The 27,166-nt window shown below is 51.2% G+C and overlaps 1 protein-coding gene across 1 annotated transcript in view; it reads left to right on the forward strand.

The window, feature by feature from the left end:
- The window catches only part of Ell (elongation factor RNA polymerase II), a 53,184-nt gene that overhangs the window by 19,781 nt on the left and 6,237 nt on the right, over positions 1-27,166 (forward strand). The window contains exons 2-8 of the mRNA NM_007924.2: positions 13,408-13,455; positions 19,382-19,503; positions 19,638-19,801; positions 22,100-22,365; positions 24,417-24,541; positions 25,702-25,780; positions 26,099-26,573. Coding sequence (NP_031950.2) covers positions 13,408-13,455; positions 19,382-19,503; positions 19,638-19,801; positions 22,100-22,365; positions 24,417-24,541; positions 25,702-25,780; positions 26,099-26,573 — 1,279 coding nt within the window. The remainder of the gene's footprint in view (positions 1-13,407; positions 13,456-19,381; positions 19,504-19,637; positions 19,802-22,099; positions 22,366-24,416; positions 24,542-25,701; positions 25,781-26,098; positions 26,574-27,166) is intronic.

Raw genomic sequence — 27,166 nt, forward strand, 5'->3', positions numbered from 1 at the left:
AAAAACCATGGACATCTTTGTTTTTCCACTTTTAACACGTGCCTTTAATCCCAGCAATCATCAGGTTTGGAGCTCACCTGGTCTTGAGTTCCAGGTCAGTCAGCATTGCACAGTGAACCTCTGTCTCAGAACAGAGCAGAGAAGAGCCCCTTCTGGAGTGGTTGGCTCTGTCCCTCAGAGGCAATCGATCCTGTTCTCCAGGCACACACTCCTGTCTGTACTTTTTTGGCCACAGGAGTGCTGGGATTCCAGATGTACATCGCTGTGTCTGTGTTTTCATCCATGTTCCTAGGAGCCACCTTCCTGGTCTGGCCAGTGCTTTTACTCCATTCTGCTTGAGGCATTGTTGGAGATAGCATATAGCCAGGCTGGCCTCTGATGTACAGAGGCCTTGCCTTAAGTTTCCCATACCCTGCCTCTGCCTCCTGAGTGTGAGGAGTAGGTGTGTGCCATTGCCTTCTTTCTGTGACCTCCACTCCCCTGAGGCTGTGTAGAGGAGTGAACTTTTGGGACCTCAAGGTAGCATCTTAAGGAGACTTCACCTGTGGCAGTGGTGATGCCACATTTGCACAGTGGTGCTGAGAGTTCCATTGTGTCCTAGCTGGCACTTAGTAGTGTCAATAGCTTTGGCCATTGTCTCACAGTTTTGCCATGACGTCTCACCATCATGGGCATAGACTTGTTGTCATAGACTACAGTGAGAGTCAACTCCTGCCATCTGGCTCCTGGGTTGCCCTCATGGCCAAGGGCAAGGAGTGTTCAGCAAAGCTGCTTCCTGCCCTTGAACTTAAGCCAGGAAGAAGGCTGTTGCCAAAGGAAGGAGGAAGTGTGTCTGGCTGCTGTAGGCCTGATCTTTGTAGATCCTACTACTCTGGGCCCTCTGGAGGGCGCTTCTGCCCTGCTGAGCTGCCTGAGCCTCAGCTCTCTTGAGTGTGATGCACATGGAACATTGATGAGGACTGCCTCTCTCCACAAGACACACTGGTGAGTCCTGTGACATCTAAGTATCTGCCTGTGGGACAGGTTCCAGGTTCTTTGGGACCATTCTGGAACTCGTGTTCCTATAAGGCCTTTCCTCCCTGGCTGGCGCTGTGTACGTTGAAATCCTCCTCGTAGCCAGAATGGCCGAGAAGCATCCAGTTATAGGCAGTTGATAAGCTGGTATTGAATTCAGGAGCTTGTGGCCACACCCCTCTCTAGAGACCCCCCCAAGTGTCTCTGACTCGTGCACCAGAGACCAGCCTTTGTCTAGGATTGGGAAAGCAAGTAGGTGTGTCTGTGCACAGATTATCTCTCTATGTGTGTGCATGTGCACCCATGTGTGGAGTGTGGGTGGGTAGGAGGGCCATGTGTGTTCTGATGCAGCTTTGTGCCTGGAGTTCTTAAAACACTCTAGAGACAGGAAGAGCTATTCTTGGAGAACCAGCCAGCAAGTCACAGGACCCAACTGTGCCTGGTGGCTAGGGGTCAGAGGACTCCAGAGCTGTATGTGTGGTCAGTGTCATTGTGTACCTCCTTTCAACCCATGCTAGGCTGTCAGCTCAGGAGTTAGCACTGTTAGATGGGCTTTTCTAACACTTGTGCCCACTGTGCCTGCTGACCATGAGATACCACCTTGTTAGGACAAGGCTGTCAGCATACCAGGAGTCAGCCAGGTAGACAGCTGCAAGAGCAATATACAGTGGGAACACTGGCTTCATAGCTCTGTGTAAGCCTCACAGAGGGCTCAAGACCAAGCTGGTCACTGTCTGAGCATTAGAGCTGTGATGATAGATGCCCTAGTGAGATTTCCTTCTGAAGACTCCTGCAAAGCTGTTGGAGGAGGCTAGAGCTTGTTGGAGGGACCTTGAGATCTGAGGTTGTGGAGACATAAGCCACAGGGAGTCTTGGGCTTGCAGGCTGACAGGCATGCATTCCCTCGATCTTCTCAGGATTCTCCTGACCTGATAGAACTGTTGAGAAACTTCCCAAAAGTGACTTTTTTGCAAGGTCAGTTCTACTGCAGAGTCCCAGAGCAGAGCCCAGCTGCTTCCCTTCATACTTTTCACCCTGAAGATAAGCCCGTTTTTGTCTGAAGACAGATGATAAATGGATCCAAAGAAAAACTTGAGGAGTCCAGCCTGCAGTCCTTCCTGCCATCCCCTTAGCTTTGCAAGTGCTGTCGACACAGGGACATATGCCACAGCTCCAGTAGGCGGGTATACCAGAGAACTTACCTCTCTTTTTGTTAAAGTTGGGCCTGCTTGTCCTAGCTGGCTTTGGGTGAGAATACAGCCTGCCTTGTGAGGACTGGAGATTACAGTCTACCCTGAGTGTCTGTGCTCACTCTCTGATCAGATCCTGACAGTATAACAGTGTGTATCTCTACACTCAGGCTTTTTCATGAGCCCTAAGTTCCATGACTGGGCTTCTGTGCTGCAGGGCAGGGCCCAGGCTGCTCTTGACCTCCTGACACTGCTGTCACAGCCAACTGAGTGGCTGGGGCAGGAGGGGGATTCATAAATGTGGACATTGTAATTGGTTCTCTGTGCTGGGCGTTGGTCATCTTCCTGAAGCAATGCCAGTTGGCAGATGCTTGTCATCAGCTTCTGCACAGCCTGACTGGAGATCAGGGTGTGTCACCCCGACAAAGGACACGTGGGGACATGCAACCTGGGGCAGTTCCTCTGATACACTTCTCTACTGATGTTACTGCTTATGCAGGTTCTGCTGAGCACAGAATGAAGACAGTGGACAAAAGTTCCTTGCAAGGGAAAGTGGCAGCGGCAAATGGAGTTGAGCCTGTCAGATAGCACAGACCCACAAGTGAGCTCAGCAGACAGTGGCACCTCCACCCCCACAGAGGTGACTAGAGCAGCCTGAGTGCCTGGGGCTGTAGGAGAGAAATGACCCCCGCTGTGAGACAGGGTGGGAAAGCACTTACACACATCCTCTTCAGGAGGGCACTGAGAGCAGTGCTGCGCCTCCTGGGGCCAGGGTTCTGAAGAAGGGGCAGGTAGCCCGTGTGCAATGGTCATGACTTTCTTTGACTTCACAACTCAGGGTCAGGGAGTACTGTGCCTGAGGACCCCAAAGACCTGTCCATTGTCTGTCCAGTGCCTGTCTTTGTCTGTAGTTGGTCTCTTTGCACTTGCATTTGAGGAGGAGCAGGTTTTTTTCTTGTTTTGTTTTTTTCAAGACAGGGTTTCTCTGTAGCCCTGGGCTGTCCTGGAACTCACTCTGTAGACCAGGCTGGCCTCGAACTCAAAAATCCGCCTGCCTCTGCCTCCCAAGTGCTGGGATTAAAGGCGTGCGCCACCATGCCCGGCGCGAGGAGGAGCAGGTTTGAAGCAAAGTGGAACCTTGGGTTGGCCCAGGAGGCCCGGCAATCTGGAGGTCTGTCTGGGATGTGCTCAAGGAGGTGCCCTAGGGAGGTCAAGGGTTGTGGCTGAGTGTGCAGGCCTGCTGGTTTAGCAGAGTTCTGAAGTTGCATGCAGATCATGAGTGGGCTGAGTTGCAACATTCTGGTAAGATCAAATGGTGTGCTGGCCCAGCTGGGGTTGCTTGGGGACAATAGAACTTGTTGTCCTAAGAGGCTGGTTCCTCACTCCCTTGTCCAAGCTCCTATCTTCTTTGTGCTTGTTCTGTGGCTGAGAATGGGGGTGGGCCTTTGAAGTTAAGAGGAGGTAGCCTAGCAACTGCCCTGATACCCAGTGGGAGTGGCGCAGGAGTGGCGAGGGCCCTTAGGTGAGAAGGCCAATGTCTTTGGAGACAGACCTGGGTAACATTTTGGCTATGACTTCAGGTGGGTAGGACATGTGGCTCTTGAGAAAACTGCTCTCAGGATGGGCACAGCCACTGCAAGGAGCTGTGTGAATGGTTATTTGGGAGGTATTATAAAACTGGTTTTTCAGCAGTGTGTGATGGTGCACACAAGTGGATCTTTGTGAGTTCAAGGCCAGCCTCATCTACATAGTGAATTCCAGGACAGCCAGAACTATATAATGTGAGACCCTATCTCAAAAACAGACAAATCAACATCAACAAAATACTAATAAAACAATAGCCTTTCCAAAACTAGGTTTTGTTTGTTGTTTGTGTTCTAAAAAACAGCTGGGAATGGTGTTATCCTGTCACCTCAGGGAGGTGGAGGCAGCTACATCAGGAGTTTGAGACCAGACTGAGCAACACAACACCCTTTTTTAAAACTGAAACAAGAAAGTCAGGACATTCATAACAGGGGCCACCCGTGTGTGATTAAATATGCTCAGAGTCAAAGGATATGCCCCTAGCTGACCTGGGCAACAGGTGCAGCGCAAAAAATTTGGTTATTGTCCTTAGCGTCCAAAACCAAATGTCCTTTCCTGACAGTAAAGGTGTTTTTGTGTAATGTATGAGAACATGACTGGAGGGGATAGGGCACACTGTCATCCTGGCAGGTAGGAGCTTATACAGAAGGACCAAAGGTTAGGGCCAGCCGTGGTTAGATAGGAAAACTCATGACTTTAAAAAACAAAAACAAGCCGGGCGTGGTGCCAGCACTGGGGAGGCAGAGGCAGGCGAATTTCTGAGTTCAAGGCCAGCCTGGTCTACAGAGTGAGTTCCAGGACAGCCAGGGCTATACAGAGAAACCCTGTTTCAAAAACACCCAAAAAAAAAAAAAAATGCCTTCTTGGCATTCTAGACACAGAGGCGTGAGGATTGTTGACCTGAAGGCTGGCTAGGTGCAGGCTAGGAGTTCTGGGTCAGCAAGACCTTCCAGAGCTAACAGAAGATGGCAGTGACCAGCTGTGGAGCTCTGGACTCTGTCCAGTATCACATAACCAGGCTTGGGGCAGGAGGGACAGTAGTCCAGGCTCATTCCCAGCTATATAGGAACTTCAAGGACAGCCAGGAATATGTGAGACCAGCTCACATGAAAAAGAAAATCTAGTGTTCCTGTAAGAAGAGAGTTCCATGTGACCACCTGAGGCAAAGATTAAAGTAACAGTCAACAAGGGAAGGATGCTACAACCCAGTGACACTGATCCAGGACAGAACAGTTTTCGGTGTTTGGAGCTTCCAGGTATAACAGCCACAGATCCCACACATGGTGTCTGACCCATGGATACAACTTCAGAAAGACACATTCGCAGGAACAGAAAATAAATTTGAGGGAGCTTGACAGCAGGGCTGGGCTCTGGGTGTGCAGTATATGGCCACAGTGCCCTGCCCCCTCTGTCAGGGCTGCAGGAAGGTTGTGTCTTCAGTTCCAGCTTTCAAGAGTCTTCTTTGAGGTCTCACTTTGGGAGCTTTCTGGGTCTCTCCTTTAGTTAGACACGCCTACTGTGGTTACACCAGGCTCAGCAGTCTGCCATCCATCTGCCCCATCTGACCTGCTCAGGTGGTCAGGAGGACCTCTGTGAGAGCCACAGCTCTGGGCCTGGTTTCCAAGCCCCAGTTGCTCAAAGAGGCGCCTTTCCCAGCAGGGTCCATGGCCTTGGCGACTACACTCATCCTTCCAGGAAGCTGGGGGAGGATTCCTGAAGGGCATTTCCCAACAGGCTGGGCTTTACTGGAAAGGAGTGGCAACCAGGAGGTCACTGCCCAGGGCTCAGCCCCTACAAGTCCCCTTTCCTCCTTGCAAGGCTCTGAGAAGGCAGCCTATGGCCTGGCACCCCAAGGAAGGCTGGAAGAAGGGATCTATGCCCTCCCTTCCCTGGTCTTCTGTCCTGGGTCAGGGGCAGACAGTGGATGGAGGAGAGACACTGCTTAGCAAGGTTGACTCCTGGCTCCAGGAAATGGCACAGTGTACTCTGCCATCCTCACCCAGCCTTGTCTGGCTCTAGATATGACCCATCCATTACATTTGGACTCCCAGCCCCATTTCTTTGCAGCCTTGGGACCAGCATCTCAGACTCAGCCCTGTTCTTCCAGACTTGGGACTGTTCCACAACATATTGCCCAGCTGAGCCACATTTCCATGGCCACCAAATTGAATTGTGATCCATATGCATTTCAAGCACATGGCAACCCTTTTTTTTTTTTAAGGTGTGGCTCCAGCTGGGCAGTATGTTGTGGAATGATCCCTGTCTGTCATCCAATATAGTGTCCAAGGTGGTCAAGACAGTAGCTTCCCTCTGGACTGCCTGGGTGCTGGTGTGAGTGCTTCCCTACCCCGTCTCTGCAGTGCTCACAGAGGTATCAGTCAACTTTAGCCACACTTCTGTAAACTGCCGACTGCCTTAGGGGCTTGCACAGACTTCCTGTTGTCTCACCACCCTGCTCTCCTGAGATGGCCCCGTGTCCTGATGCTTGCCTTGCCTGACTGCTGGGGGGCTTGCCTAGTCACACTGCATTGCCCTGTCCCAGGAATGGATCAGTGCTGATAGTATGCAGGCTCAGTGACCAGGATATTCATGTCACTACCCCACAGTTTGAAGCCAACTGGCTCTCAGCCAAGTGTGGGCTGTGCTGCTGTTGTCAGCCAGGTGCAGTGCCTGGCAGAGCTGTCTGCTATAAAAGTAACTTTTATTTGCTAGATTGTAACTGTGGTCTAAGAGGCAGTAAGCCTCCCTCTGCTAACCTAGGTCTAGCCCTGGATGCTTCTAGCCTCCATAAAACCTTATCTAGGCCTAGGATGTTTTGAGCCTCTAAGGCTTACTGCTGAATAAGCTCACCCTTTCTAGTTCTTTCTGAGCTCTAACTGGCTGGTTTAACTCAGCTGTTCCGGCTAAACTCCTCTCCTAGCTGACTGATTCAAACTCTGTTCTGTCAGCTTCTGACTGAATTGCTCTGTTTGGCCTCAAACTAACTCTAGCAGTTTGTTCTAATCTTCTAGTTCCTTGATCTCTGGCTCATTCAATCTTCTCCTGTATCTAGCTTGATTTTTCTTCAACTTGTCTCTGTAAAACTCTCCTGGTAAAACGGCCCCTGAACTGCACAAACTCAGTTCCACTACACTGCCCCTTAACTCACCAACTCAACAAAATTACCTGAACAGAATTGAGTAGAACTCAGAAATCTGCATGTCTGTCTTCTTGGATGAAAGGTGTGTGTATCCCAGCCAGATCACACAGACCAAGAAGGTCTTTGGATGTGATCTCTTGCCAGAGCAGCCATGTTCTGAATTAAAATTCTTCTGCAATCACAATCACAGCTGTGTCCTTAGCTTCAGCAAGCTTCAGGAGTGGCACCTGTCCCCAAAAGTATGGCTGTCACTGCTGCCTGCCCACAGCACATAGTCAGACTTGTTAATCTGATGGGATCAGGGAAGATGTCACCTCCAACCCAGCCTAGACATGGTGCTGTGACCACCTTAGCCATAATTTGCCCTCCAGCACTCACCAGGACCTTCAGGCTATCAGTGACCTCCCACAGGCGCCTAGGAGCCAGTCTAAACATAGCTGAGATCATAGGAAGTGTCACACCTGCTGTCACCTGGCCCACAGGGCTTTGTGTCTTGCTGTGGAAGTGGTACCACAAACTGTGGGACTTTGACAACAGCAGCCAGATGGAGAAAGAACCGTAGACTACAGCAAGGCAGGTTACACTTCCATATCACTGCTAACTCAAGTAGGGCAGAAACCTGGAGGCAGGAGCTGATGCGGAGGCCATGCCATGGAGGGGTGCTGCTTACTGGCTTGTTCAGCCTGGGTGATCTCAGGACCCACAGTGGGCTGGGCCCTCCCCAGTCAATCACTGATTAAGAAAATGCCCCACCAGCTTGCCTACATCCCAGTCTTACAGAGGCATTCCCTCTCAGATGACTCTAGCTTGTGTCAAAAGTTTGACATAAAACTAGCCAGCACAGACCTGTAGAGATGGCTCAGGTTAAGAGCACTGATTGCTCTTCCAGAGGTCCTAAGTTCAATTCCCAGCAACCACATGGTCACTCATAATCATCTACAGTGATATCTGGTGCCCTATTGTAGCATGCAGGCAGAATACAATATACATAATAAATCTTAAAAAACAAAAACAAAAAAACTAGCCAGCACAATTGACCACTTGTCAGTTTGACATTTTCAACACATCACTGTTAAGCCATGACCTTTCCTTTCTTCTTCTTCCCCAAGATTACACATTAATATCAACATTATAACATAAATATTCCAAATTATTTTTTTGTTTTGTTTTGATTTTTTGAGACAGTATTTCTCTGTGTAGCCCTGGCTGTCCTGGAACTCACTCTGTAGACCAGGCTGGCCTTGAACTCAGAAATCCGCCTGCCTCTGCCTCCTGAGTGCTGGGATTCAAGGCATGTGCTACCACTGCCCAGCATTAAATGTGTATCCCAGGCTGGCCTCGAACTCCAGATCCTCCTGCCTCTGCCTCCTTCAGTAAATCCTGTGCCACCAGAACCGGCTCCAAATTCTTAAAGTCCCACTGTCTTTAAAAATTCAGCCTCTTTAAAATAGCTGGTCTCTTAAAATCCAAAATCTTTTAAATGTCAAAGTTTCTCAACTATGGGCTCCTGTAAAATACGTAGTTTCTTACTCAAGAGGGAAGGGCCAGGACACAATCAAATCAAATCAAAACCAAACCCTAACTGTAAGTAACTCAGTATCCAGTTGTATGGTGATGGCACTTGCCTTTAATCCCAATACTTGGGAGGCAGAGGCAGTTGGACCTCTGTGAGTTTGAGGCCAGCCTGGTCTATAGAGTGAGTTCCAGTTCAGTGGAGGTTACACAAAGAAACCTGTCTCAACACCCCACCCCACCCCAAAAAACAAACAACAACCAGAAGAGCTCTCAATAGCCAGTATCTTTGTTCAAGATCTTCTGGACTGGGGCTGGAGAAATGTCTCATCTCAGCAGTTAAGAGCACTGATTGCTCTTCCAGTAGGTCCTGAGTTCAATTACTAGCACCCATATGGAGGCTCACAACCATCTATAATGGGATCAGATACCATCTTCTGGTGTGTCTGAAGGCAGCTACAGAACTCATATACATAAAAAAAATCTTTAAAAAAAAAAAAAGATCTTCTGGACACCTCTAAGGGGCTTGGATCACTTCTCTGTCTCTACCATGTGGTCCTGCACACAAATACTATCTCCTAGGGACAGCTTCACTCCATACTGGTTTTGGTCGCCACTAGTGACATCTCCAAAATATAGGTTCTTCTACTGCAAATGGGCTGCACTTTCACCAACAGGTTCTCCTGGGCTCTCTGCAGGGACTCCAGGCCTAGTGGTACACAGTTCAGCTGCTCGCCATGCCCCCTTCATGCCTTCAAAACCGGTACCACCTGGGTGTCTCTTCATGTAGTTTAGCTGCCAGCGTACTACATTGGTCACTCTTGGAACACAGCTTCTATATATCATCCTGGGAAACATGTCTCAGAAGATCTCAAGCCAGTGAAACCAGTCTCTTAGTCACAGCTGATTATTCAGCGCTGTGACCAGCATCCATTGAACCAGCAGTGGTGGTTTTACTTACTAGTTTTGGTCTCTTGTTAATCACAGCCAGTTCTTCAGCTCCAGCTGATCAGACACCACAGCTTATTCACACAAAAGGCTTGGTAGAACTTTTCCTTCTGAAACTTGACAAGTCTGGCATCCCATCGTCTGCACTGCTCTTAGTATTCTTATGTTCCATGGTATCTCACTGGATAGCCTTGCCTCTCACATGTGACTAGCTTTCTTTCAGTCATTGGCTTCAGAACTCTGTACAGATCTACTTAGTGAGCAGCGCTAAGAGAAACCACCCTCCAAAGACACATTTCACTCTCTGGCTTCTGACCTAGATGCAGTGCACACTCAGCATCTTCTGGGTGTGGTGGGGGACTTAAAGGGTCGCCCTGCTCTGGCCCCTGCTACCTCAATAGGACTTATTGAGAACTAGGGCTGCATTGTGCTGCCCTGTCTGCATAGTTTCCAGCGGGAGGCATTTATTTGTTCATTTACCTGCTCACTTACTTTACCTGAGTGGCCTGTGCTTGGTGCCATGCAGCTTGGCTGGGTTGCCATGAGCAGGACAGCTGGGATGCCTCTCCCCTGTTTGTGTGTAGAGGAAGCCTGTGACCCACTGAGACCCAGTACTTGCAATGCTGCCATGATCACCTGTAAAGGCCTCTCAGAGCATGGCATGCAGACATGTTGCTAGGAGTTATATGCCCTTCAGGGTGGTGCTGAGCCATGTGTTAGTGGAGGGCAGATGCCAGCCTTAACAGCTACAGCACCTTGCCTTGGGTACCAAGGCTGTGTTATTTCTTGTTCTGGTTTGGTTTGAGACAAAGTCTCATGTAGCCCAGGCTGGCCTTAAATTTGTGAGTCACTAAAGGATGACTTGAATTCTGACCTCCTACCATCTCTAAGTGCTGTGTTTACAGGTGTGCACCACTATGCCTAACTCCAGGTTCCTTCTTTCGCAAGTCTACTGGAGCAGCCATTGGCACCACATAGCTTGCCTGAGCTGCCACTACACAAGTTGTGGTCCAGTGCAGGGCCGCCAAGCCCTGCCATTCACGGACTTGACCTTCTGCCCAACTAGCACCCACCATGCACTGGCCAGATTGGAGTAGGGCTGGTGCTGAAGCTGCCTAGGCCCTCAGCAGCCCAAGTCCCAGGGTGCTGGGCACCTTCTGACTGGAACTAGCCAAAGAGACAAGGCTTCTACACGGTCCTTGATTGTAACCCTTTCTAGACCTGGCTGAGAGGGTTGGGCTTTAAGAAAGTTCTTAGTTGTGCCAGGTGGATGTGTGTATGTGATGGACCCCGATTGCAGCAGCCTCAGGGTCCTGTGGTAGGTGTGACAGGAGTGGTTGGTTTAGAACACAGGACACCTTTGAAGAAACTTAACTCCTTCAGCCTCTCAAGGCCTTTGAGTCTGTGCTGTGTGAGGAGATTGGGTGTGAGGTACCTGCTGTCTTCATGGCCTGTCTGCACTGAGTGGTAACAGCTAGAGCCAGCCAGGCTATTGGGTCCCTCCACCAGCCACCGGCTAGTGGCTGGCACCATCAGGGTAGCTCACCCAGGTCACCTGGTTTCCCCTAGACTGGCTCACTAAAAGGGACTCCAGCTGTCAGGCACATGGGCCAAGGCAGTGGTGAACAGCTGTGGTCCTCTGTTGTGGAACACTGAGCAGTGCCCCTCCTGGTCTGTCTTTGTTAATCAGTTTTCACTTTGCAAGGTCACTGTGACCTTGTGACAATTTGTGGGTCATGATGGCATTCTGCCCAGAAGCTGTTGGCTTTTGAGGCAAGGTCTTGCTCTGCAACCCAGGCTTACCTGGGCCTCATCATTCTCCTGCCTCAGCCTCCTGACTGCTGGTGCACCACCATTCACAGCTTGTTCTGTCTTTTCCAAGCCTGTCCATACCTGTCCATAGCCCTTTGGGGAGTTGCAGTCTAATGACAGTAGCAGGGATAGGCTGACAGCTCATGTGGCTGCTAGGCGGGGCCTCTTGTCCAGGTGAATGGCTTATTATTGACATGAAGGACCCAGCTTGTGTAGCTAGAAGCTTAAGTCTGTGATGGCAGCCAGGTCATATGGGGACAACCACTTGAGGTCAGCCATCCCAGGTCCATGAGGAAGGCTGAGCTACTGGGTGTCTCTGTCTGTCCCTGTCCTCTGAGACAGCCGCAGAGTACTTGCTCTACAGAGCAAGGGCCTGCTCAGCCATAATGCCACTCTCAGAGCTGCCCCCTGGGCTGCCACTCCAGACTCCATGCACATCATGAGGCACGTGTCCTTTCCCGCCTTGTTGCTGGCACTCAGCAGTCCTGCTGCACGGTGGCTCCTGTGCTCTGCTTGTGCGCTGTCCTCTAGAGAGAGAGCTTGGCCCTGGGGTGGACCTGGGCCAGTCCTTGCACCTGCTGCTTCTCCCCCTGAGCACCTCCTAGGCCTCAGGCCCAGTGCCACGGTGTCACTGATATTTTTGGCCAGCAGGGCCAGCTGACCTGTCTGACTCCTTTGCTGTGAATGGCTCTTGTGTCTCTCAAAGGCTTCCTTTAACCTGCCTTGCCATTTATGGTAAGCTGTGGCTCCAGTGACAGACCAAGCATGTATAATTCTGAAGAAAGTAGAGGGATAATGAAAGGCACTTTCTATCTGTTCAAGATTCTGTACAGAGGGTGTTGCTCTGTTGTAGTCCCTTCATCCACAGAGACCTCTGCATAGACAGGCAGTGCACGCTGCCACAGCGGAAGTACCAGAGGGATTTTATGGTTTGAATTTTCAGTCAGTGTATCAAACAGCCAGGGCTGGCCTTAAACTTCCTATATAGCCAAAGATGTCTCCAGGCTGGGGATTTACTCATGTTGCCTGTGTAAATTCTCCTGGTGTCCCTAGTATGGCATCCCAAGGTATAGGGTAGGATTGGGGTCAGCTCAGTGACAAGTGTGCATCTGATGTGCCCAGCATCACATGAGACTCAGCACCCTGTCCGACATGTGCATCCATGTTTCTCACCTAGGGTGGGGCTGCCGCCTCTCCTGCCTGCTCAGCATCATGGTGTGGATGTCCCACGGTGGGCTGTACATACCAATTCTGTCAATTTGTCTGCTCAGCACCTACCATTCCAAAACTCTTGTCCTGTCTGTCTGAAGGGCATCCCAGCACATAGCTGTTTTTGTACCTGAGGGCTTGAGCAGACTCTGTGACCACTGGGTGGGAGATTGGGGGATGTGGCCCCACCCCTCTGCTAGGGGCCTCAGTGTCTTCATGCATGCTGCCTCTTATATGTGGTCCCCGTATGAAACACCAGTGTTTTGTGCCATGGCTAAGGAGCTGACCTGGGTGTGAGGGACTGACCCTGTGGTCTGCTAGGATGTGACTAAGAGGCTCTGAAGACAAGGAGGCCTCTGCCTTTGCCTTGGGGGCAAATGTGTGCCATTTTTTGTGCAAATGTTGTGGCTGCCACAAACTGTCCACTTGTCCCCTGGGGATGTACAGCATGCCCTTCCCTGCCCTCCCTGAGCCTTGGAAGCTGACCTGCCTACAGAGGTATTTAGCTGTACAGAGCCTCACATCTGAGGGGAAATGGAAGGTGCAAGAGCCTCCCGACAGCAGCACCTCTGAGAAGGTGGTCTGGCCCCAGGGTTCACTGAAGCAGCCTGGAGGACTGTGGGCAGACTGCTCTGGGTTGAAGCTTTCATGCAGGTTTCCTTTAGAGGCTGTTACATAGACTCAGTGACCAAACCTCTAGCCAAACCAAAAGGCTAGCCTAGCTTCACACCAACAGCAGCAGGCATGTGTGATGTGAACCTCAGCTGGGCTCATGGGCTGCATCTAGTAGAGTGTTCTTTGCTGGGGACCAGCCTCATGTGATTTGCTTCCTCCTCTCCCTGGGAGTCACAGCCTATGACAAAATTCTGTGACTTTGGCTCTGGCAGTTAGAAGAACTTCTGAGCCTTTAATACCCAGGGTGTGCTCTGGCCCTGTGTGGCTGGAAGAAATAGATTGTCAGTCTGTCCATTGAAGCTTTCCCTTTTTGTTCTCTTTTAGGATTCTGTGTCACTGAGACCTTCCATCCGATTTGAAGGAAGCCAAGGGGTGAGTGTTCCCTGTCCTGACACATATGAGCTATGGGAGAGGGAGGGCCTGACCATCTCTGAGTTGTTCCAAGCCAGGCTCCTACGCCCAGTGAAGGCCATGTGTGAGAGGAGGGTGGTCATCTGGAAGTAATCCTTGGGGTGCCCTCTCAAAGGTGGATGCCATTCCAAACCCGAGGTGTAAAGCACACCCACCCATCCTCACCACCTTGTGGATCTTGTGAGGGAGAGTTGTTCTTGCACTGAAAATCCTCCTGTCAGCCTCCTGAGTCGCTGGGTTGCTTGTCTGTGCCCAGTCCTATCTAAATAACTTTTTATTTGAAGTTGCTGCCTCACCACTGGCCTGTTCAGTGCCCTCTAGCCCATGAGATGAGGTGGCTGTGGTGCATTCCCTGTGTCTCTTAGGGCTCTGGGGCTATGTGCATGTCTGAGTGGGAAAAGTCATCTTGGCCACTGGCCCCTCCTGGGCATTGGCCATGGGGCTGCAGTCCCCAGGTCAGGCTGGGTGGGGCACTAGTGTTTCCATCTCTCTCCTGAGGGTGCCAAGATCCTACAGGTCAGCTCTTACATCTGCCTGTGAGCGGTAACCAGAAACATGGCATGCTTCAGCTGCCCACATAGCCTACAGTTGCTGGACCATGAAGCCCTAGGAAACACAGCCATTAAGGATAGCTTCATCCCTGTTTTACTCCAGGTTCTCTAGAGAACCAGAACCAATAGTGTATGCATAGACAAAAGGGATTTATTAGAATGTCTCTCAGGCTGTGGTGCAGCTGGTCCTCCAATGGCTGTCTGCTAGTGAAGACCCAACAGTCTAGCAGTTGTTCAGTCCATGAGACTGGATGTCTCAGCTTCTCCTTAGCAGGCACCATAATCCTGAAGAAGTAGGCTCTGATGCCAGTGAAGGAGCAGACTTGCTAGATAGAGCAGAGCAAGGGCAAGCAGGCAAAGTGTCCCTTCTCTCATGTCCTTCACCTAGGCTGCAGGCAGAGGGCCCAGGGTAAAGGTGGATTCTACCCACATCAGAGATCTGGGCTAAAAGTGCATCTTCCCACTTCAAATGACTCAATCAAGGAAAACCTTCCTTATAGGTGTACCCAAATACGTTGGTTTTAGTTAATTTTAGATGTAGTCAAGTTGGTGAGCAAGAATAGACATCACAGTCCCATAATCGTGGCCAATGAACAATGGGTTTATTCTACAAGAGTCGTACCAGCCTTGTCTTTTACCACTTCTGTGCTTTGGTCAGAGGCCACAGCTCATTTGTGTGTAGTGAGGGAACGGAACCCATAGCAGCAAGCCCCAGGCATTAGCCCTTAGTACAATACTACATCACTTGTCATCCTAGGCTGGCTCCAAACTCATGGTTCTTCTGCCTCAGCCTCCTTTAGAACATGCCACCTGTTAAGGGTCTTGATGTCACACACCACTGGGATGGATATCTGGTATCCTTTTGCCTCTGCAGTCAATATAGCCAGAGCCCAACTCTAGGAGCCTATGATGTTCAGCACAGACCTAGTGCATGCCACTTGATGATGGCCACCCAGGACCTTGGTGTCAGTAGAGTCCCAGAAGCAGTGCCTTGGCATGGGTCTCATACTCATACCCCAGGCCCCTGTAACATTTGCCTGTGTGCCCTGCTCCTTCATAGACCTTGAGCTGGACCATCCTTGGTCTCTGGCTGTATGGGCATTGAAGCTGCAGCCTCTAAGCAATAGTAACTACTGCCTGGCTGACCCTATGATGAACAATACTTGGTGTCTGTGGCTATGTAACATGGTTCAACCTGAGTGCACCACCCATGTTTGCAGCTGGTGAGGCAGGATGGTCAGAGACTGAGATGTTGTCCGAGTGTCTAGAGTCAGGGACTGTAGAAGGACTTGGATTGCCACTGGGCATGCCTGTTGTACTGTCTTTTAGGACAGTGTTTCTCAAATTTCCTAACACTACAGCCCTTTAATCCAGTTCCTCATGGTGTGGTGACCCCCAACCATAAAATTATTTCCGTTGCTACTTCATAACTGTGATAAATGGTAATGTAGCTATCTGTTTTCTGATGGTCCTAAGTGACCCCTTGTGAAAGAGTTGTTCCTCCTCCAAAGGTTATCAGGACCCACAAGCTGAGCAGACAGGGACCGCATAAGGAAGGATGTGGAAAATTCCAAAATGTTCAGGACCAGTGTTAGCTTAGTGGAGAGGCTGGGCAGGCTGCCCAAAGGGACAGTGTGGGGAGGGGAAGGAAGCCAAATCCCCCGTGTGTTCTCTGAGACCTGCTGAGATCAAGATTAGGCCAATGCAGACAGTGGGCGTCCCTGCAGCACTCTTGGGTGTGTAGGCTCCTGGGTGTGTCTTGAAGACCAAGGGCCACACAACCTCAAAAGCATTCCTTGTTTGCTTTTGTTTTGTTGGTCTCATACTCATACTCATAGTTGGTTTTCTTGAGACAGGGTTTCGCTGTGTACTCCCTGTGTCCTGGAACTCACTCTGTAGACCAGACTGGCTCAGAGATGCTCCTGCCTCTGCCTGCTGGGATTAAAGGCATGAGCCACCATGCCCTGCCCGGCAATGTGTTAATTTCTTTGAAACAGAATTCATGTGGTGGCTAGCCTTGTTAGCCCTGTTTGGTTTTTTAAGATTTAATTTCAGGGCAGGAAATATGTTCCAGCAGTTTAGAGCAGTAGCTGTTATTGCAGAGGACTCAACTTAGGTTCCCAGCACCTACATAGTGAGCAGCAGCGAGACTCATCCAGGGCACCCGTGCCCTCTCCTGAGCTCACGCACCAGCACACCTGTGATACACAGGCACACAGACAGGCAAAGCACTGGTGCCCAGAAAATAAATCATTTAAATTTTACTTTTTTCTTTTTGTTTTTGTTTTGTTTTTAATTTGGAGATCTCACTGAATTATTATGGCAGGCCTTGAATTTTTTTTTTTTTTTTTGAGACAGGGTTTCTCCCTGGCTGTCCTGGAACTCACTCTGTAGACCAGGCTGGTCTCAGAGATCTGCCAGCCTCCGCCTCCCACGTGCTAGGATTAAAGGTGTGCGTCACCACGCCCAGCCAAATTTTTTCTTTTTAAAAATAGTTATTTTTGTGTCCGGTCTCTGGAACTGAAGTTACAGATGGTTTTGAGCCATCCTGTGGTTGCTGGAAATGGAACATAGGTCCTCTGAGCCATCTCTCCAACCCTAAAGTGTGTGTGTGTGTGTGTGTGTGTGTGTGTGTGTGTGTGTGTGTGTGTGTGTGTGTTGTGTGTGTGTTGTGTGTGTTGTGTGTGTATGTGTGTTGTGTGTGGTGTGTGTGTGTGTGTGTGTTGTGTGTGTTGTGTGTGTGTGTGTGTGTGTGTGTGTTTTGTTTTAGTTATTGTTGTTGAGACAGGGTTCCTCTGTGCAGTCCTGCCTGTTCTGGATCAATACACCAGACTGGCCTCAAACTCAACAGAGATCCTCTAGCCTTTGCCTCTGGAGTGCTAGGATTAAAGATGTTTATCACCACCCCCTAGTTTATTTCTTATTTTTAATTGTGAGTATATGTCTTGGGAGAGGTGGTTGTTCACAAGCTGAGTCCAGAAAAGGGTGTTGGATCCTCTGGACCTGGAGGTACAGGCGCATGTGAGCTGCCATATAGGTGCTCAGAACTGAACTTGGATGCTCTGTAAGAGCAGTGAGTGCTCTCACCTTCTGAGCCATGTGCCCAGCCTTACTGCTTCTTGTTTTAAACTAAGAAATACTGCTTAAAACACTTCTCAACTGTTCCCTGCCCCACCTTAGTTCCCATGGAAGACCCCTTCCCTTCCCACAGGTCATCTTGAACCAGGATTACAGTGAAAGCTAAAAGGGCTCTGTGTGAGGCCAGTGCCCCTGGTAACCACACCCCAGAGCAGCAGGGTGGCCCCCAGGCCTGGGTCCTCAGACCACCCACACTCCTCAGACAACCTAGAGCCAAGCTGTCACTGGGGCTGGAAGCAATCCACAGGACAACTGGAACCCTACCTAGAAGTGGCAACTGCATTGCCTGCCATCCTAGACATGAGCAGGCCCTGAGCCACACCATCAGGTTATGCTGCCACTACCCACTGGACAACTGAAACATTCACCATGGCAAATCCTGCTCCCTTTGAACCCTGGCCCTGAGTAGCTCCCCTACCTGTCACCTCCACTGTGGCCTAGATGATATGGCGTCAGCACCCTGTATGCCCTGTCCCTAGCGGTACAAAGCTACCTTTCTAAGCCTCAGTCAGAGCCCCCAACAGTGAGTGGTACATGGTGCCCTGCCTGAGCCTGTGTGAGATCTTTTGTAGAGCCCAGGTGTCCACCCAGATCAGGACATTAGCAAGGAGTCTAACTGTCACTGGGTGTGACAGTAGCCACATGTATCTCAGGGCTTGTGTCAAGGGAGTGTCAACTCCAACCCAAGCCTGAAATATATGCCAGAGTCAGGTGGCATGGAGGCTCCACATGCTGGGCATACTCAGAAACTCCTTGCAGTTCCTGCGCCCATAGCCAGGTGCCTGCTTCCTGATGCCAATTAGCCCAGCAAAGTGCTAAAGCCATACCGGGAAGGACAGTCAGGACCTTAGTAGGTAGAATGAATCTGAATGGCATTGCCTTCACGGCTTCTTGCAGGCTGCAGTGTGTGTATGTGTGTGTGCATGTCTGTGCTATGTGCCTGTGATTGGTGTGTGTGTACACCTTACTCCTGGGTGAGGTTTGAGAGGCAGGCTAGGGTCTGACTTATTAGATCCTGGGTGCACACACACACACACACACACACACACACACACACACACACACACACACACACACACACTTTAGGGTTGGAGAGATGGCTCAGAGGACTTATTAGATCCTGGGTGCAGACCACCCTGTCCCTTTCTAGAGCTGATGAAAGCATCTGGGGCTGAAGTTGGGTTCAGTGGGTAGACACTTGTCTTGCAGCATTCCTGAGATCTCTGAGCTTCATCCCCAGTGCCAAGCAAACCAGATGTGGTACACATGTGTCATCCCAAACCTGAAGAAGCGGACTCAGGACAAACAGGAGTTCAAGGTTAACCTAGGCCACATTGTTGAGTTTGAGTTCTGGGTAGGCTAGGGACCCTATCTCAAAAGACAAACACATTTAAGCTAGGAGGTGGTAGTGGATCCTAGTACTGGAGAGGCAGAGGCAGGTGGATTTCTATTAGCTTGATGCCAACCAGGCCTACAGAGAGTTCCAGGACAGACAAGACTACACAAAGACCCCCTGTCTCACAACACACACACACATGCACCACATGCATTTGCATTAAGGCAGACATAGGTGGTGGGGACCTTTCCCATTTGGTATGGAGGCTGTGCAGACATAGGGTGGGGTGTACTGTGTCTGTAGGCATGTTAGGCTAGAAAGGCTACAAGCTGTCCTGGTGGCTGCTCTTGCTGCTGGATGAGCTTTACCTGCATGGATGTTCCAGATGTTCCAGTGCAGGTACACTGGCCAGGCAGAAAGCCTGAGTGGCATATAGCCCCAAATAATGGTGTCTCCAGAGCCCAGTGGCTGGGCTGAGCTCTTTTTTTTTTTTTTTAATTTATTTATTTATTATATGTAAGTACACTGTAGCTGTCCTCAGACACTCCAGAAGAGGGAGTCAGATCTCGTTAGGGATGGTTGTGAGCCACCATGTGGTTGCTGGGATTTGAACTCCTGACCTTCGGAAGAGCAGTCGGGTGCTCTTACCCACTGAGCCATCTCACCAGCTCCCTGGGCTGAGCTCTTATGTTGCTTAAGTGACCATCTTGTCCTTTTATGCCAGAAGGTGCCAAAGAGGAAGGTGCCCATGTGTCCCTACTATGCAGGTTGCATGTTGTAACCAGTGCTTGGCATCTGTGAGTGTGGCTTGTACTGCAGCTTCCCCATGCCAAGAACCGCAGTGACACCTCTCTCCCTACAGCACATCTCTATACCCCAGCCTGACTGCCCAGAGGAGGTGCGGGCCTTCTCCTTCTACCTCTCCAATATTGGCCGCGACAGCCCTCAGGGCAGCTTTGATTGCATCCAACAATATGTATCCAGGTAAGTCTACCTGCCCTCAGGCCCCCAGGGACCCCAAAACTACCACAGCTAGACTGCTGCCTCTCTTCCGGTGTAGGTTGGCATGGCGTGGCTCGAGAAACACCCTAATGGCAAAACTTCCTCTTGTTTTACAGCTATGGGGATGTACACCTGGACTGCCTGGGCAGCATCCAGGACAAGGTCACGGTGTGTGCTACTGATGACTCCTACCAGAAAGCACGACAGAGCATGGCACAGGCAGAGGAGGAGACTCGGAGCCGAAGTGCCATCGTCATTAAGGCTGGAGGCCGATACATGGGTGAGTGGCAAGCAGCAGGCTGGATCAGAGGTAGCTGGAGCAGAAGCTTGGGCACGTGCTCCCTAGGCAGGGGATATCTGTCCAGCCTCAAAGGGCGGGAGGCTGGGGGCTGTGGCTGCAGGTGCCATGGGAGCCCCAAGTGAGACAGAGCCCTGAGTGAGCCACCCTCTCGCAGCTCTTGGCCTTGCTGATCTTCATCAGAGAGGTACAGAGGTATGGGTAGGTCAAGGCCCTGCTTAGTTGTTCTCCAGCTCTTCCTAGCTATTCCTTCATAGGCCACTGTGGCCACAACTGCAGACTGGAAGGTGAGTGAACACTGGTAACATGGGGTCAGTCCATTAATCAAGTGTTCCCAGGGAAGGAAACGGGCCTGTCTTATCTTTATGAGGTTTTTAATTTTTTTTTTAAAGATTTATTTATTTATTATATGTAAGTACACTGTAGTTGTCTTCAGATACACCAGAAGAGGGCATCAGATCTCATTACGGGTGGTTGTGAGCCACCATGTGGTTGCTGGGATTTGAACTTCAGACCTTCGGAAGAGCAGTCGGGTGCTCTTACCCACTGAGCCATCTCACCAGCCCTTAATTTTTTTTTTTTTTTGATAGTGTGTATATGTGTGTATATTCTCTCTCTCTCTCTCTCTCTCTCTCTCTCTCTCTCTCTCTCTCTCTCTCTCTCTCCCTCTCTCCCTCCCCCGCCCCCGCCATCTCTCTCTTTCTTTTTTTCTTTCTTTTCTTTTTTAGACAGGGTTTCTCTCTCTGTAGCCCTTGGCTGTCCTGGAATTCCCAGCAATCTGCCTGCTTGCCTCTTCTTACCATGTTTTCAAGGCTGACCACTGTGCATTGAGTGGTTGCCGTGTGGAGGACTATTTCTCAGGAGCTCAGCAGTTCTCAGTTTCCTATATTTCTTTGTAGGGTTAAGGCCTTCTGGTCTTTCCCTGTCCACTTTAGCTTATGTAATGAGTTTGAGGCCAGCCTGGTCCACTGAGACTCTGGAGGGTGGGGAGTAGGGGCTGGAGAGATGGCTCAGCAGAGGACCCAAGTTTGGTTGGAGATACCCAAGTGGCCGCTCACAACTGTAACTCCAGTTCCAAGAGGTCCAGTGCCTTCCTTGGCCACTGCACACATGTGCACAGATATAACAAGCATGCAAAATAATCATACATATAAAATAAAGAGTGGGAATTTCGCATTGCTCTGGCAGCTCTGGGTAGGACGTGAGCAGTTAGAACATGGCTAGACCTTATCACAGGCACTTCTGTGGCACTGGTGTTGGGGCCTGGTGACAGAAGCCTTCTCCTCAAGGCCAAATGGGGTATCCACACATATGAGTGAATCTGTGGTTAGCAACCTCATTTTGTCAACCTTGTTGGGTACCTCTAAGACTCTTGAATATAATTAATAGGCACATCTGTTGTCTCAGCACCCAAGGGGCTGAGGCAGGAGGATGGTAAATCAAGATATCCTGGGCTATATAAAGAGACCTATCTCAAACCACCTTCCTAGCCTTGGATGTACTCACCCCGACTCAGAGTGTCTCATTGGCCCCAGCTCACCCTATGACCTGAAGCCAGGCACATCATTCTGACCCAGGTGTGAAGGGAAGTGTTAATACTGGAGGGAATCCTCCTGGCCCAAGGCCTCCAGGCTCCCAGCTTGCTCTGTCCTGAACAGCTGTACAAAATGGCCTCCTGATAACTACAGCTGCCACAAAGCACTGGGTGAGACTGTGGCTCTCTACTGGGTCTCTACTGCAGCCACTAGGGCAGCCCAGACACTGTGACTCATGCTACCTCTAAAGTTGCATAGCCAGGGTTGTGGAGTACTGCCTGAGGGCACCTGTTTCAAGTGAAGGTTCTGATTTTACATGCAGGGGTCCACATATCCTGTGCTGGTTGGTGTTCCATATTGCCCAGGCTCTGCCTGGGACTGTGTCAACCTCCAGTGCCTTCTGCCTGTGGGCTGTGGCAAGATGCCCTCATTCACACAGTTTCTTAGTCTCTCCCACCTCTCTCCTGTTGCCTAGTGCTTACTTTGCTATACTGTGGACCACTGATGCTGGGTTTTTTTTTGTTGTTGTTTTTTTGTTTTCTGTTTTTGAGACAGGGTTTCTCTGTGTAGCTGGCTGTCCTGGAACTCACTGTGTAGACCAGGCTGGCCTCGAACTCAGAAATCCACCTGCCTCTCCCTCCCAAGTGCTGGGATTAAAGGCCTGCGCCACCACGCCCGGCTGATGCTGTTCTTATGGCATGGTATGTGGTTGCTTCCTGTGCCATGAACCAGGCTCTCATTTCAGGGAAAAAGGTTCAGTTTCGGAAGCCAGCGCCAGGGGCAGCTGATGCAGTACCCTCCCGGAAGCGTGCTACCCCCATTAACCTGGCAAGTGCCATCAGAAAGAGCAGTGGGAGTGGAGCCAGCAGTGTGGTACAGAGGCCCTTCCGAGATCGGGTGCTACACCTCCTGGCCCTGAGGCCCTACAGGAAGGCTGAGCTGCTGCTGCGGTTGCAGAAGGATGGGTTGACACAGGCAGACAAGGACACCCTGGACAGCCTGCTGCAGCAGGTGGGTACAGACCAGCCTGACCTCGTGCTGTGCAATCAGGCTCTCTAGCTTCATGGCAGTCTCAGGCCTGTCCCCATAAGGTCTTCACACACACACACCAACAGGATCCATGACAATGATACCTGCAGACCTATATGTGCACAAACTCTGCCGGTGGCCATTACCTGGAGACTCACTAAGAGCTCATGTCTGGCTGACTGTTAGCCCTGCACTGTTCATGGGGTCAGCCTGGCACATCTGGGTCATGTCTTCCTGATCTTTCCACACTGGAAACATCTTGGGACTCTGAAAAGTGAACTCTCATGCTGACTTCATGCCCTGGCTAAGGTGTGGTGAGCTTGCTCAGTGCAAAAGGAACTTACTGTCTGGTGACCTGAGTTCAGTCACAGCATTCCCCACCGTAATAATTGACAAATTCAAGGGCTGGAGAGGTGGCTCAGTGGTTAGGAGCACTGGCTGCTCTTACAGGTAGACATGCATGGTGATGGTGGTGGTCCATACCTTTAATCTCAGCCCTTGGAAGGCAGAGGCAGCTGGATCTCTTGAGTTCAAGGCCAGCCTGTCTACCTAGTGAGTTTCAGAACAGCTAGAGCTACTCAGGGAAAGCCTGTCTCAAAAATAAATAAAATGTCAGCGCCAGCCAGGCTTTGGGGACAGTATAAAGGTGGATTGGGGTGGCCTGGCCCCTGTGCTCTGGTGACAACATAATATCAAGTCTCAGAGAAAGCTCTGGAATCAGGAAAGACCATGGTCAGCCTCTGCCTCAGCCAATGGAGTGCATGCATGCAGTATGCAATGGCTCCAGAGGCATCTGAGGCTCTATGCAGCTCCCATGGCCTCTGATCAGCCATGCCAGGTCTGACCTTGGCAACCTGGTACTCTTGAGTGTGTGATGCATCTTGTGAGGGGCAGCAGTACCCCACAGATTTTGAAAATGGGCCTATCTTGGGCAGGGGTCACAACCTGGTCAGGTCTTTTGCAGTCTCCACAGGTCATCAGAGTCCCTGAGCATCTGTAGGGAGGAGCCATAGCCTTTCAAGACTATGCCTTTAGTGTAGGCAGGGTAGCCCAGGGTATTGGATGTATCAGGGGAGCTGAAAGCCTGTCCTAGGATGGGATACCTTAGGTAGTGCTGGTCAGTGGGACCACATACCATCGTGGAGGATCCTGCGTATGGGAATGAGTGCTCCTGCTTGGAGTAGCTGTGAGTGAAAGGCATGGCAGCACACCATTTAAATCTTAGTGCTCAATCAGGAAGAGACTCTGCTGCCAGCTTGGCATGCTGGCATACCTGTGGTCTCAGCATCCTCAGACAAGAAATTCTGAGCCCAAGGTCAGCCTGAGCTATAAGGCAAGACCATGTCTTCAAAGCCCATTAAATATATAACTCATTCCTCTCAGATCTTTTGTTTTGTTTGTTTTTCGAGACAGGGTTTCTCTGTATAGCCCCGGCTGTCCTGGAACTCACTGTGTAGACCAGGCTGGCCTCGAACTCAGAAATCCACCTATCTCTGCCTCCCAAGTGCTGGGATTAAAGGTGTGCGCCACCACTGCCCGGCTCCTCTCAGTCCTTACTGAGGTTGTGGACTCGGCATGGTTGAGTGGCTGATACAGGTTGTGGACTCGGCATGGTTGAGTGGCTGATACAGGTTGTGGACTCGGCATGGTTGAGTGGCTGATATGTGCATATATTGCACTTGGCACCTAGCAAGGCCAGCACAGACACAGCCTTGGTCCCTTCAAGGCCTCTCATCAGATTCTTTGAGCCTGAGAGAAAGCCTGAGATGAAGTAGTTGTGGCAGGGAGAGAGGATTGGCTAGTGGCCACCATCTGAAGGGTGGGGCTTGTGGGGGCTGTGGGCATATTGATGACATACTGTGCCTCATCAAGATTGTCTGGGCCTGCAGCAGCTCATGCGCAGGGGACCCGAGGTGGTGTGACATGGCTCCAGAGCTGCCACCACCCTGTGCTCCCCAAGCACTCACACCCCCACTCCCACCCCTGCTGCCTTGGCAAGCAGTGACAGTCATTGAGAACTGGATGTGTTGCAGGTGGCCAGTGTGAACCCCAAGGATGGCACGTGCACGCTGCAGGACTGCATGTACAAAAGCCTGCAGAAGGACTGGCCCGGCTACTCTGAGGGGGACCGGCAGCTGCTGAAGCGCATGCTCATGCGGTAAGGCACGCACTGGCCTCAGCCTGCCAGACGGCTCACAGTTATGGCTGTCCCCAGCCAACTGTGCATCTCCTCTGTGCCAGGGTGTCCTGTCCATGTCCCCATGGCTTCCCACGAGCCTCTGGTGTCCACAGAGTGTGAGGTAGACTCCAAGGGAGCAGCACAGTAATTGCCCACTCCCCCTGGGTGCTGGTGCTGTGAGCAGAGCTGCTCGCCGAGATTGCTAGTGATTCCTCAAGTTCAGTTGGCACCACCGAGTTCTGGGCTCATCTCCAACCTGTGCCTAGGCCAGAGCCTGGGGGTTCCACGTGCTTGGAGGTGGAGAGGGCACATGATGGCAAGAGCCTAGGCGCTCGCTGCCTGGCACAGGCTCCTGGGCACTACAGCCAGCTTACTTGCTTTTCTCTTTCTTTTTCCCTGACAGTCCCTGATAGGGTTTCTCTGTGTAGCCCTGGCTGTCCTAGAACTCATTTTGTTAACCAGGCTAGCCTCTAACTCAGAGATCAGCCTGCCTCTGCCTCCTGAGTACTAGGATTAAAGGTGTGTGTCACCATGCCTGGCTTCTTTTTTTTTTTTTGGGTCAGTGTCTTGTCTTACAGAGACAGTACAGGCCTTAACTCCTGCCCATCTTCTGTCTCCACCTTCCAGTAGTGCTGGGCTGACAAGTGTGTGCCCATTGTCAGGGTCACCTATACCCAAGTGCTGGAGGTGTCCACATAAGGCCTGTCACTGCTCCACAAGCACGGGTGTACAGGGCCAGCATGCCTGGGCTAGTTACCACCACTGATGCCGTGACCCGTTATGAGTGATGAGCCATTGGGTACTCGGGGCCAGATCAGGGTGGGAGGAAGGGACCACACACAAGGTCACCACTGACACACAGAATGGCCTTGTGCTGGTGGAGTCCTGATGTGCTGTAGGCAAGGTATGTGTTCATATTTGACCTGCAATTCTCCCTCTCATTGGCAAGCCCAGGCACTAGCTGCCTGCGCCTCAGCATGGCAGAGTGGGAGTCCTCTCTGAGCACCACATGGGCTCTGCTTAGCAGCTGCCCTGTGTACAACACAGCTTGGGTTCTGAGAACCTGGCCCTCTCTGTGCAGACATAGTCCCGGGGCACAGTGGCAGTGCCACCATAGTGCCTCTACCACTCCTCTGCAGGAAGCTGTGTCAGCCACAGAATGCCACTACAGACTCCAGCCCGCCCCGAGAGCATGGACGCTCTGCCTCACCCTCTCAGGTACTTGCCTGGGGGGGTGGTTGAGTGTGGGGTCCTCACTGGTACACCACAGCCCTTTGTAACCAGTGTCCACTGCCTGAGCCACGCTCTTTGGGGGGACTTGCTGTCTTTGGGGCTGGGAGTGTCTTTCTGAGGCGTGTGCCTCAGGCACCTTCACTGCCCAGTCAGGGCCTTCTTTTCTTCTCTGTCTGGGTGCTGCTTCTCTTGTATGTGTGGCCAGCTGTGTGCCGGCGCCCCTGTGTGGCCACAGCAGGCCCTGCAGGTGGCTACTAGTTCCCACATACTTCTCTGCTCAGCCTAGTCCCCATGGCTTTTCAGAAACGGCCTACAGACTTCATTGACCCCCTGGCCAGCAAGAAGCCCCGGATCTCACATTTCACACAGCGAGCACAACCCACCCTCAATGGCAAACTGGGTGCCCCCAATGGCCATGAGACACTGCTGCCTGCTCCAGGACCCACCCCATCAGACACCCTCAGCTCTAGCCATCTGCCCCCACGGCTGGAGCCCCCAAGGACCCACGACCCCCTAGCTGATGTCAGTAATGACCTAGGTCACAGTACCCAGGACTACAAGCACCAGGAAGCCACCCCAGCTCCAGCACCCCATCTTGGTCTTCCCCTGCTGACGGACTTTCCTCAGGCTGAGCAACCTACTAGCTCCTCACACACCCACAGCCGACCCAAGAAGAAGTCCAAGAAGCACAAAGACAAGGAGCGGCCCCCTGAAGAAAGGCCCCCCGCCCCACAGCCTGATGCACCTACTGCCCCTGCACTACCGCCAGATGCCCCAGGTGAGTGCCACTTGGTTGTTTCCTCTAATATGTGGGATGTGAGACCACTACTGGGGTCAGGACTTGGGGCCACCATGGCAGGCCACCAGCCTACTACTCAGTGCTTGGGGCTAGGAGCTGAAACACTCAGATAGGTAACATGGAATGCAGCGCTTTCAGGGAGTACTGAGATGCCCTGAGCCAGAGAGGCAGAGGGAGAGTAAAGAGAACAGCTGTATGCAGGGATATATCCAGGCCAAGGCACAGGTAGGTACACTGAGCCCAGGGAGCAAAGGTTTCTGGGACCGGAGGACACTGAGAAATGAGACATCTATCTCTGTGGCTCCTCACACAGCAGGACGCGTGAGGTACCCTGTGATCAGAAGGCCTTGAGAACAATCCTCTGTCCATAGTATAGTGAGAGCATGGATCTGGTGTCGCAACCCTGTGCTTGCTATGCCCTTTAGTCCTAATCTCTTGACACCTATCTTAGTTAGGATGTTACTGCTGTGAACAGATGCCATGACCAAGGCAACTCTTAAAAAGGACAGTATTTAATTGAGGCTGGCTTACAGGTTCAGAGGTTCAGTCTATTATATTCAATGCAGGAACAT

The sequence above is a fragment of the Mus musculus genome, chromosome 8 (genome assembly GCF_000001635.26).
Source record: "Mus musculus strain C57BL/6J chromosome 8, GRCm38.p6 C57BL/6J".
Lineage (NCBI taxonomy): Eukaryota > Metazoa > Chordata > Mammalia > Rodentia > Muridae > Mus > Mus musculus.